The following is a 13503-nucleotide window of genomic DNA, read 5'->3' as shown; positions in this document are numbered from 1 at the left end:
TGGGTTAGACTTTACAACTGAACTTTTGTATCTTATTTCAATTAATCTTCGTAACATTTTAAGATCACTACTATTACCCTACTTTACAGATCAGTTAACTGAGGCTTTGACAGGTCACATAATTTGCTTAGTTAATAGTGGAATCAGTTTCAAAACATCTGTCACTTCTTGGAAGCCAAAAGAGTAGAGAAGAGAAATCATTTAGACAAAGAAAATGAAAAGTGATGATACCGGGGGATGGAGAGTGAGTGTGGTCATAGTAAGAAGACAGAGAGAGGAAAGAAAAACTGATTCACCACCACCACCAAGGTTTTGAGTCTAGGAAGAATGGTGCTGTTGCTACTGGAAATAAACTAATAAGGAGGAATTTAGACAAAGGTGGTAGGTTAGGTCTGGAATTGGAATTGGAAATTAGAACATCCAAATGGAAAAATCCTGCAGGCAAGAGACTACAGTGAATAGTCAGAGCAAGAAGAGATTTAGGCATCTTCATACTAGAGACCTGGAAGTTTTACAGTTCCAACAGAGAGCAGAAGGCTGAAAACAATGAGTCGGGGGAGTAGCACTGTGCTCTAAGAAGATAGGACCTGGGAAAGCAAATATGTAAGCAGAGGGGTGGCCTAGAAATTAGGTTTGCTTTGAATACATGCCCTGCCACTAACGCCATGTGTGTCCTTGGAGAAATTATTTCACATATCTAAGACTCCATTTCCTTATCTATACAATGATGGTGTTAAACTAGTAAGATCTCTTTCAACTGTAGACATCTATGGCTTTATATCAACAGACAAATTTTCAAAGGGCACTCAGAAGGGCAAAGAAATGAGGGATGAAGATTTGGCTGAACTGTAGTTAGTATCTAATATCGAATAGTAAAGTAGTAGAGACTGGAAGCTAAAGGAATCTAGTTACAAAAGGGTGAAGATTAATCAGTGCTGGCAGGCTAATAATCACTCATTGAGTCCAATTTTTGAAGGTCACTGGTACAAAGTTATGAAGGTCTTTGTCAGATAGAGGATGCTTTTTAAGTAAATTTGCCAGGCTAGGATTTATTGACTGTTCATGATGGTTTGCAAAGAAGGATGGAATTAATCTAAACCTACACTTGACCGCTAGAAATAACTCACTGGAATAGTTCTATACAAATGAAAAGTTATGAAAATGCTTTGCATGACAATACATTTTCTCTTCCAGTTTCCTCATAGGTATAATAGAGATTTAAAAAAACCCTCTTATATAGTATATAGAATGAGAATATAAAGGGGACATAAATAGAGAAGGCAGCCCTTGGGACCTCTGTTACTCCAAGCCACATAAGAAGCAAGGAACAGTGTTTTGAGTGTGAATTCCATGGGTGGGTCTATGGGCTAGTCTCATGTTAAGAGGCAGCACAAGGATGGCCCATGATCTCTGTGCATGCCCTCTAATATTACTCAACACATTAGATTATCAGTAGGTATCATTATCTGTCTTTCAAACAGGCTGTGAGCTCCTGAAGGGCAAGGATCTTACCACTTGAGGAAACATCAATTTCTGATAACAATAAATGGATCCTAATTCAATACAATTACTTGGAAGCTATTTGAAACTAGTACACTGAAAGTTCAGTAGGTAGTGGAGGAGGAAGGGGACCAGAGTTATTGAGACTAACACATGGATATGATTTTAATTAAGACAGTGTCTATTTTAGACAGGTCTCATAGCAATGGCAAAAAGCCAAATATAAAAGTAAGAACCCAGCTCACATTCAAGTTCATCTTTTCCTATCACTTAGTTTCCAAAGATGGTAAATTCAAAGATGTTTCAGGCTACCATGAAACCCACCTTATTCAATTCTTATCTCGTTCAAGTTTTAAAACTATAAGGTGATTAAAAATGGTGACATCGTCATAAAAAACCACATGATGTGTTGTTTTCCTGTGTCTTTATGAGCAAGTCAATGCTTACATTTTCTTGAGGATAAGGGTCTATATCTAGCATTCTCTACCCACTTACGAAATATACTTTGATGATAAGGATGAACACATCATTTTCTGAAGTAGCCAGGTGGTGTTGTTTATGGCAAAAGTCTAACTGAAGCTGAGTTATTTCTGCTCCCCTTTACCAAAGTTCTGCTGTTCTTTTGCCTGCTGTGCCTAACCACACTTAGCTGAAGCAACCTGGAAGGTTCTTAACAGTTTAGGATTTTAAGACTATGATAAAGCCCAGAAGATTTTTCACAAAAAAGCACTCAAGCTGACTACATTCAAATATACTTTAATACATAATATTAATACATAATAATTAGTCAGTAGATTTAAGTTCCAATAGGGCAGGGACCTTGTCTATCTTGTTCTCCATGGAATCCTTAGTGCTTGGTACATATTGAGTGCTGAATAAAATTACTTTCCAACTGAATCTTTAATATAATTTGGGGACTTGGAAAAGTAACAACAAAAATTATGCTCAAATGATCGCTACAGGTGAATAGTGAATATGAATTTTAGGACAGGGGAGTCAGAACTGCAACAAAGCAGTCTTTTCAACAAAGGACTCAACAAACTGCTTCCCACAAAGCAGTACTTCCACTGTCCTTTAGCAATAACTTGAGCATAGTGTAGTATACAAGTCCTCTGCTCTCTTTTCCCCCTCACTTCTCCCTTATGCTGAGGGATCTGAGTTCGGGTTCCCACCTATTGATTCCTGAGATATCTTTCTACCGTAACTGGGCAAAATTCAACTAAGCAAGTTAAATTATTACTAGTAAACGAATCTATGATGTAATTTATACATAAATCATTAGCAATCTTGATAAACACAATACTTATTTCTTAAAAATATTAATGGTTGCAATTTCATTTTCACTTCCTTTTGAATGTATATATGCATGAATTTACTGATTTATTTAAACTCTAGTCCACAAAATATATGAGCTAGCTTTATTTTTTTCACCAATTTAAGGGCATAAAGAGTCGTTTATGCCACTACTGTACAATTTTATCATTTACCCCCTTTAAAGAGTAAAGTAAATTAAAAGCTTCGAACAAGAGTCAACAGCCCTCAACACCCAGGCTAAGAGGTTATGTAGGTCACAGCATTTGGCCCAGTTGTGGCAGCCATCATCCTCAACTCCCACTACCCCAACATCTGGATTGCCTGTGCCACCACAACAGTAGTAGTCAGAGCCATCAACAATATTTGCTATAAGAAAAAACAACTTTTTTATCCAACATTCAGATATGCAGTCCACTAGGAAAGCTATTTCTACACAACGGAATGAGGTGTTTGAGTAACAAGAGGTCTCTTATTTAGAGCTATTTCCAATGCTTAAGGATCCAAAGTTAGGGCTGACAAGCATGGTATGGGTATGAAATCTCACCATCAGGTGGAACGGAGCAGGGTAACCCAGGGCACTGCCTCTGGAGTAGGCAGATGCACACTGTCATATATGCAAAAGCCCAAAGGTCATTAATAACTACCATATGAGCATCTTGAGCATTTTTGTAAGGGATTTTTGTATTTATATATGTTATTTCATCTTGAGCCTGCAATGAACATTCATCAAAGTTTCATCTTTTCTTCCCTTCCCTACAATCCAAGATTAAAGGTATATAATTCATTCTCCACAAGAACAATTTTATGGAGATGTTATTTTTGTTTAATGAAGGCTATATATAGGTGCAATAATTTTCTGAATTTCCCTTGAAATGAAGAGACAAGAGAAGTTTCAAAGTAAAGGAACAGAAATGATTTTAAATGGATGAGAAATCTGGTATTATTTTATGGTATATTATATGGTTATCTAGCACAGTTTTGCTAAGATTTACTTTTAGATTATTTGATAAGTTATAAGAACACCATCTAGGGGCCGGCCCCGTGGCCGAGTGGTTAAGTTCGCACGCTCCGCTGCGGCAGCCCAGGGTTCGGATCCTGGGCGTGGACATGGCACCGCTCGTCAGGCCACGTTGAGGCGGCGTCCCACATCCCACAACTAGAAGGACCTGCAACTAAGATATACAACTATCTACGGGGGGTTTGGGAAATAAAGCAGAAAAAAAGAAGACTGGCAACAGTTGTTAGCCCAGGTGCCAATCTGTGAAAAAAAACAGAACACCATCTAAACTAAATGCAGGAAATATTGAATTCACTTATTTATGGCATGAGCAGAAGAATTAATTTGCATTTATCAAAATCTAATTAATTTGCTTTCTCAGACTAAGGACAGAAAAAAGTTCCTGAAAATTGAGAAGGTATCTATGATAGACTGCTAACTGTCCTAACTCATTCTTCTCTAGTAATTGAGTTTAACTAGTCACATGGCCACCCAGCTATAGACTACATTTCCCAGCTTCCCTTTTATAGCTAAGTAGGGCCATGTGATCTGTTTTCTCCAGTGAAATGTGCGCAAAAGTGATGTGTGCATCCTCTTCACCACTTGCTCGATAACCTCTTCCCTTCCTTCCCTGGCCCCTTGCTTTGGGCTAAGACTTAGTCAAAATGGTGACTCTGCTCTGACAATATCTAGAGTGACAGAGGAACAATGAAATGAAAAGAATCCTTATCTTTAAATTACCATGAGGTGGGAAAGAAACTTCCAATGTGGTTAAGCCATTGTATTTTTGGATCTCCATTCTAGTAACCTAGCTTTTATTATTAACAAAAATAAAACTGACCACCATAAAGGTAACACAGAAACACTTTTTAAGTATTTTAAACAAGTACCAAGATAAACAGCTTAAGGCCTATAATGCCAAGTTTTTAGCCAAGTTATTTTAAATTTCACCCTGAGCTATAGATAGCTTTCAACTACAGGACAGACTGAAAATACATGCACAATGATCAGAAGATATCCTTCACTTTTAATATTAGCTTTTAATAACAGTAAAGAAAAATTATGACACTTTTTCCCCACCACAACTGGTTGAGGGGGAGATCAGTCCTATTATTAAGGGTTCTTAAGGGTTCTTTCTTTTTTCTTTCTTCTTCTTCTTTTTTTTTTTTTTGGTGAGGAAGAGTGGCCCTGAGCTGACATCTGTTGCCAATCTTCCTCTTTTTGCTTGAGGAAGATTATTACTGAACTAACATCTGTGGTAACAGTCCTCTATTTTATATGTGGGATGCTGCCACAGCATGGCTTGATGAGCAGGGCATAGGTCCACGCTCAGGATCCAAACTCGCAAACCCTGGGCCACTGAAGCACAGCACAAGAACTTAACCTCTAGGCCACCAGGCCAGCCCCCAAGGGTCCTTTCTTTTTAAGAAACCTCTTCTGTACGTGACTGATGCTATACTCAGTGTCATACAGGTATTTCCTCTAGGAAAGGTTGTAACTCAAAACATTCTACAAAGACAAACATTAAATCTCCAGCTGAGTAAACAGTACACAGGTACTTGAATATATATTCAAGTATCAGCATGTACCCTTTTGTATCAGCAAAAATTGAAATGTAAAAGAAAAAAAGCTTCTTTTCAATTTGGGTTAAGATGTGGGATTCAGAAGACTTTTAGGATTATCAGAAGATTCTGTTCATTTCCTTATTTTTTTCACTTTGTACATTTTCTCTGAATAATCTTGTCCATTTCTATATACTTTTGACTCCCAAATCTATGATCTCTAGGGGCCAAACCTGAGCTCCAAAGCCATAAATCCACATGACTCATTCTACCATCTGCACTATGGACCCCACATGCTTGCCTCTTCAAGACCTCGCTCCATCAATTTTCTTCATTCTTCCATTTCTTTAATCAATCTACCCACCACCCCTCCTGGATCCTTCTCATCACTGCTTAAATACAGGTAAGTCTCTCTATCTCAAACAAGCAAGCAAGCAGACAATTAAAAACTCTAGACCCTACACAGCCCTCTACAACTAATTTCTTCTTTCATTGCTTAACATCTTAAAGGAGTTATCTAAACTGCCTGCTGTTTCTATGTTCTTACCTCCTGTTCACTCCTTAGTCATCCACTTACTTCACAGAAACACTTCTTACCCAGATCATTAGTGATCAACTTGTTGCTTCACATAAGGGAAGAGCAATGGAGTAAACGCTGGAAGAAATAAGCTTTAATCTTGGTTCAGCTGTGATGTGACCAGGGCAATTTACTTAATCTTTCTTCAACTGATTTTCTCAACCATAATATGAGGAAATTCATTTAAATCCTTCTGGTTATAACTCTCCTGAGAGTTTTAGATACAGAGGAATTTAGCTGCCACTTTTACTTCTCTCGTGATTAGAGACAAGAATGATATGAGATCAGGGCAGGCCTGGCTTTTGGGAGAAGCCAGAGTTTTGGTGCCTTGTCTGATCAGGAGGCTTCAGTATCCTAAAAATAAAGATTTGGGTAGTGGACATGATTTCTAAGTCCCCTTCCAAATCTAAATTCATTAAAATGAAATTCAAATGGCATTTTGAGAATTACAATTTGTATATTTGTAATTTCCATCACATACTTTCTTAAGTGGCTTTGAGAGTCTTTGAAGAAAGGAGCTGCGGGATAGTAAGAGAGGGCTGTGTTCCTGGTCAGCTGCTAAGGTAGAGAGGCCTGAGGCCTAGCCCCTCCTCCCTCACAAACACTGACTCTACTATGGATTCCTTCCAAATGAAGCCCCAGATGAACTACCAGGAATGCAAACATAGGCCTACAGGGTAGGCTCAAGGGTCAATGATCCAGGTTGCCTCTGGCAAATGGATAAAATTTCCTGGTTATTTCCATCCCATACTGCCTCACATCAAAACTTAGAGTACTTGACCAGAAATGAGTAGGCTTACAGACCTGATCACCAACCAAATTTACTCAGCACCCAAGCCACAGGATTCATACAGATGGGCCTCTCTCTGCTTTCGTTTGATAAATCCAATTAAACATTTGCCTTTTATTCAAACCTAGACTAAAATTACAAGCACAAGTGTGAGAGCCTGAGTGTGGTTAGAGTTAAAAAGCAGAGTCTTGCAGTCACAGTGTAGCTCCAAAGATAATGAGTGGTCCTACCAAGAAGGTACCAGTGTGTACCCTCTCCTCTGCAGTACATGCAAATCCAGCCACTGCATGCAAATACCAGACTTGGACACAAAAACAATGATACATTTCAATCAACACTCACCCTCTAGATTCTCCAGAAAGGAGCTGGAAATGAGAGCTCACTGTGGTTAGGCCATTTCTTTGCTGAACCTGATGGCTGGTGTTCCAAGTCAGACATAAACTGGTCTGTGTCAAAGAAGACAACATCATACTGAATGGAACAAACCAGAGGGTAACAATCTACTATAGCCCAACCTGTTTTTCTTCTATAATCAAGAAGAATTTAATTGTCCTTTATCTGTCAATCACCACATTAAACGGCTCCCAACATTTTATTACATAATATGAATATTGGAGTCTAGAGACTTTAGGTAACGGCTTATTTATTTTCTAAAACTGAAAGGGCAATAAGTCAAAAAGTTACAATGATGATTTTCAGCGATTTTAAGGGAGTTTTAAATAAACTAGTTTTTATTAGATTAGATCTATTAGTAGTTCCCAAATGCTCATCTATGGCTACATTAGAATTATCTGGGCACTCAATAAAAATATAAACTCCTAGACTCTACTTCAGTCCACAGAATCAAAATGTCTAAAGGTAGTAGCCCAGAAAACTACAAACACACAATACTTTAGGGGTCATGGAGGAATAATTTTTAAACTAAAGTTCATAAACATTAGCAGGTTATAAAATCACTTCAGAGAGTTGAACTCAATATTTAAATTAAAAAAAAAAGAAATAGAACAAAATAGAAGACAGCAGGCTGCATTTTCTTCAATAAAGGTTAAGAATTGGTTTGTGAGACTTTCAAGTTAGTTGTGTATATGTTTTTGTTTGTTATATATCGGGTCATGCTATAAAGTCTACTTCTTATTGTGGGAAGCTGTCAAAAATGTTTGAAAGTCATTGTACTGGTCAGTTTTGTGGTAGTGGCTGACACATTCAGATGCCCCAGTTAAAGAGCCCAAAATACAATGAGGCAAAGCCTTCTCCTTTGGCCTATAAGGAATTATTTTTGGTCTTTGCCATACAACTAACGACAAAGGACCTAACCTTTTAGATTCTAGAAGAATGCTTATTTTACCTTAGAAGAGAAGAATCTGTATGTAGTCTCTGTGAACAGTGGTTAATACCCTTGTCTTAGACAGATAAAGGAGGGAAAACAAAGAAGGAGCCAAGTGCAAAATGCAGCCTCACTAAAGGGGTAAAACAAAACAAAATGCAACACAAAACCCAGAAATCCTTTGTGCTTATGAAAAATTTTTCTGCCTCAAGCTTTCTTTTTTTTTTTTGAGGAAGATTAGCCCTGAGCTAACATCTGCTGCCAATCCTCCTCTTTTTGCTGAGGAAGACTGGCCCTGAGCTCACATCCGTGCCCATGTTCCTCTACTTTTTTATATGTGGGACACCTTCCACAGCACGGCTTGCGAAAGCGGTGCCATGTCCACACCCGGGATCCGAAATCGGTGAACCCTGGGCTGCCAAAGTGGAACTTGCAAACTTAACCGCTGCACCACCAGGCCAGTCCCTGCCTTAAGCTTTTTTATTACTAAATTTGAGATTACTCACCTAGTTTTCAGAAGCGATTTAAGGACTACAGTACGTGCAAAGTAGCTTAACGACTGAAGATATAATGTCAAAAGTTTCCTTTCTGAGGGTGCCCAATCTCCACAACTGAATCCTTAAAACAGACTTGGGGGTATAGAACACATGATTCCAGGTAATCACCACATAAATTAGAAGAAGCCCAGGAACAAAGCTAAGGAGCCCAACTGACACTGGCAGCTTTTGTGAGTTGGCTCACACAGTGGTAATTTCACATTGTGCTTATGGAAACCTGCACTCCTGGAGACATCTTTCTAGTTCCTTAAAATTCTGTTAATGGCTCTAAAAAAATACTTGATTCATTTCTTTCTATTGCAAAAACTGTGACCAAACATTTAAGGAAGAATTAGCACGAACCCTGTTTAAATTCTTCCAAAAGATTAGAGAGGAAGGAACACTTCCTAACGCATTCTAAGGCCAGCATTACCCTGATAGCAAAGCCAGACAAAGACACTACAAGAAAAGAAAACTAAGAATATCCCCTTTGAATATAAATGCAAAAAATCCTCAGCAAAATACTAGCAAACTGAATTAAGCAGCATATTAAAAGGATTATACATCATGACCAAGTGAGATTTACTCCCAGAATGCAAAGATGGTTCAACATATAAAAATCAATTAATGTAATACACTACACTTTACTAAAATGAAGGAAAAAAACCCACACGATCATCCAACTGATGCAGAAAAAGCGTGTGATAAAATTCAATGCCACTTCAAGATAAACACACTCAATAAACTAGAAATAAAAGGGAATTTGCTTGATATCATAAAGGCCATACATGAAAAACACATGGATAACATCACATTCAATGGTGAAAGACTGAAAGTTTTCCCCCTAAGATCAAGAACAAGATAAGAATGTCTACTTTTGCCTCTTCTATTCAACACAGTACTAAAAGTTCTAGCCAGAGCAATTAGGCTAAAGAAATAAAAGGCATCCAAATTGGAAAGGAAGAGGTAAAATTATCTATTTCCACAAATGAGATGATCTTATACATAGAAAGCTCAAAGAATCAACACACAAAAAAATGTTAGTGCTAATAAATTAAGTCAGCAGTTATAGGATATAAGATTAACACACAAAATTCAGCTGTATTCCATACACTTTCAATGAACAATCCAAAAAGGAAATTTAAAAATCAATTCCATTTACAATAGCATCAAAAAGATTAAAATATCTAGGAATTAACCAAGGAAGTGTAAGATCTGTACACTAAAAACTACACATTACTGAAAGAAATTAAAGTTCTAAATAAATAGAAACTATCCCATGTTCATGGTTTGGAAGACTTAATATTGCTTAAGATGATACTACCCAAAGCAATGTAGAGATTCAATGCAATCCCTATCAAAACCCCAACAGTGTTTTTGCATAAATAGAAAAACCCATCCTGAAATTGACATGGAACCTCAAAGGACCCTGAAGAGTCAAAACAGTCTTCAAAAACAACAAAATGGAGGACTCATATTTCCTAATTTCAAAACTTACTACAAAGCTACAGTAATCAAAACAGTGTGATACTGGCAATGCGGATAGACAGACAGACCAAAGTAATAGAATAGAAAGCCCAGAAACAAACTCTCACAATACACGGTCAATTCATTTTCAATCAAAGGCTCTAAGACCATTCAATGGGGAAAAGGCAGTCTTTTCAACAAACGGTACACAGAAAACTGGATACCCACATGCAAAAGAATGGAAGTTAGACTCCTGCCTCACATCATATACAGAGTTAACTCAAAATGGATCAAAGACCTAAACATAATTAAAATTATAAAACTCTTAGAAGAAGAAAATGTAGGGAAAATCTTCACGACTTTGGATTAGGCAATGATTTCTTAAGTATGACATTAAAAGCACAGGAAACAAAAGAAAAAATAGATAAACTGGACTTCATCAAAATTAAAAACATCAAAGGACACTATCAAGAGAGTGAAAAGACAATCCATGGAATGGGAGAAAATATTTGCAAATAATATATCTGACAAGGGATTAGCATCCAGACCTTGTAAAGAACTCCTACAACTCAACAACAAAAAACAAATCAACCAAAGAATGGGCAAAAGATTTGACTAGATATTCTCCAGAGAAGATATACAAATGACCAATAAGGTCATGAAAAGATGCTCAACTTCATTAGTCATTAGGGAAATAAAAATCAAAACTCACACTGAGATACCACTTCATACCCATTTAAGATGGGTATTATTTTTTTTAAAATGTGATGCAGCTACCATGGGAAAACACCAGTTTGGCAGTTCCTCAAAAAGTTGAACAAAGATTTTCCAGATGATCCAGTAATCCACTCCTGGGTTACCCAACAGAACAGAAAACAGAGACTCAAACACATACAGTACAGCAATGTTCATAACAGCATCATTCACAAATAGCCAAAGGGTGGAAACACGCCAAATGTCTTTCAACAGATGAATAGATAAATAAAATGTGGTATATATACACAATGAAATATTATTCAGCCATAAAAAGGAATAAAATTCAGATATATGCTTACAACACGGCTGAATCTTGGAAACATTATGCTAAGAGAAACAAGCCACACTCAAAAGGACAAACGTTGTATGATTCCACTTACACATCTGGAGTTGGGAAAGTCATAGAGACAGAAAGTAGAACAGAAGTTACTACAGGCTGATAGTGGGGAGAGAGAAGGGAGAATTATTGTTTAACGCGTATAGAGTTCTTGTTTGGGGTAATGAAAAAGTTCTTGAAATAGTGGTGATGGTTACACAATATTGTCAATGTACTTAATGCCACTGAACTGTACGCTTAAAATGGCTAAAACGGTAAATTTTGTTATGTATATTTTACTATATTAAAAAAATTTCACAAACTTTGAGTTTTCTCATGGGAGAACATCGTATGAAATGAGTGAATTAGGTTTTAACAGCTCTAATCATTAACTCAAAGCAAGACCTGGAGGACTTTTGTACACTCTCTTAAAATTTATAAATTTGGGATACAGAATATTTTCCTTTTATCTCAAAGGTTAAAAAAATTAGTTAAATATTTACAAATCCTGAAATGTGTTTGTGGGAAGATGAACAAAATTTCCCCATTTGTCTAAGCTGCCTGCCCACTAGCAAGCTGCTTACTTTAGCCACCTCGTCAATATATAGATGTTTCTGGTTTATACAAACAAGACAATGACCTGGTGGGTATAGAAAAACAAAGGCTTTGGAATCCTAGTTTGATTGCTTATTGGATTGGTGACCTAAAGGGAAGTTGTTTAACTTCTGTGAATCTGTTTACTTATTTACTCAAAGAGGCTAGTGTCTCCTTAAATGTATATATAGGTACTCTGTAACATTTTATAGGAATGCAATTATTATTACTTAAATTGATAAAGACAGGACAATTAATTTATCACTTAATGACTTCATCTAGTCTCACGGCTTTAAATACCACCTGCATGTCAACAACTCTCAAATTTATATCTTTAGTCTATAATTCCCTTCCAAACTCTAGACTCTTCATCCAACTGACTGCTTGATATCTGTACTTGAATGTTCAAAAGATATCCTTAAACGCAACACATCCAAAACCAAACATCAGATCTTTCTCCAAAACCTGCTGCATTCACAGCCTTCCTCATCCTAGCTGATGGCAACTCCATCTTTCCAGCTGCTCACATGAAAAACCTTGGTGTCATGTTTAACTTCTCTTACCCCTTACATGGAATCTGTCAAAAAATACTACTGGTTGTATCTTTAAAATACATCAAAAATCAGACCATTTCTGGGGCCCTCCACTGCTACCACCTAGTCCAAACCACCATTCCTGGCCTGGATTACTACAATAGCAACTTAACCAGTCTCTGTTTCTGCCCTTGCTTCCCTACAGTCTTTTCTCTACCCAGCAGGCAGAGCGACCCTGTTAGAAGCTGAATCAGATCATGATTCATCTGTTCAAAACCTGACAACAATGACTTACAAGAGCCTACATAGCAGTTCTTAAAAGAATGATCAAGGACACATGGGGTTCCCTGAGAACTTTTAAGGAGTCTGTGAGGTCAAAACCATTTTAATAATAATACTAAGATGTTTTTGCCTTTTTCACTATCATTCTTTCATGAATTTATAGTGGAGTTTTCCAGTGGAGCTACATGGTATGTGACAACTTGATTGCTGTAATGGGTAATGGGATGTGTGCCTACATAATCTTGTTTTTAAAGTTCTCCATTTTAACTTCTAATACAATGAACACTGATAGACATAAGCCACATAAATAAAAGTTCTTGAGGATCTTCAATAATTTTTAAGATTATATGAAGGAGTCCTGAAACCAAAAAGTTTGAGAGCTGTTATCCTACAGGTTCTGCTTCCCCGTTACCTCTTGATCACATCTCCTACTATTTTCCCCCTAGATCACTCTTGTTTTAGCAACACTGGCCTCATTGCTATTCCTCAATAAACCAGACACGCTCTCACCTTAGAGAGAGGTGAGAGCTCTCTGGCTGTCTCTTTTGCCTGGAATACTCTTCCTATAGGTATTCATATTGGTAATTTCTTCATCTTCAAGTTTTTGACCAAATGTTACCTCATCAATGAAGCTTATTTAGATTACTCTATTTAAAACTACAATTTGCTACCCCACTTTACCCCACCACAATCCAATTATCCTTTACCTTGCTCTTTTTCTTTTTTCATAACACTTGTTACCTCCCAACATATTTTATAATTTACTTAATTATTGTGTCTATTGTTTACCATCTGTCTCTTCCCACCAGAATGCAAGAAAGCAAGTTCTGTGATGGCAAGGATCTGTTTTATTCACTGAGGGCCTACAATGGTGCTTAGCATATACTAGGCAATCAGTAAATGCTGTCTGCCAATCTTTTTTTTCTTCTTCTTCTCCCTAAAGCACCCCTGGTAC

At 37.2% G+C, this 13503-nt stretch overlaps 1 protein-coding gene across 2 annotated transcripts in view; it reads right to left on the bottom strand.

Moving 5' to 3' along the window:
- NFATC3 (nuclear factor of activated T cells 3) overlaps positions 1 to 13503 on the bottom strand; it is a 127682-nt gene that overhangs the window by 4774 nt on the left and 109405 nt on the right. The window contains exon 10 of one of the 2 annotated variants that reach the window (XM_070500773.1): positions 7083 to 7186. The exons of the other annotated variant lie outside the window; for it this stretch is intronic. Coding sequence (XP_070356874.1) covers positions 7086 to 7186 — 101 coding nt within the window. The 3' untranslated portion in view covers positions 7083 to 7085. The remainder of the gene's footprint in view (positions 1 to 7082; positions 7187 to 13503) is intronic. 2 annotated transcript variants of the gene reach the window in all.

The sequence above is a fragment of the Equus asinus genome, chromosome 28 (assembly GCF_041296235.1).
Source record: "Equus asinus isolate D_3611 breed Donkey chromosome 28, EquAss-T2T_v2, whole genome shotgun sequence".
Lineage (NCBI taxonomy): Eukaryota > Metazoa > Chordata > Mammalia > Perissodactyla > Equidae > Equus > Equus asinus.
The sequence above is the reverse complement of the archived record's forward strand: the minus strand, read 5'-3'. Positions and strand labels throughout refer to the sequence as shown.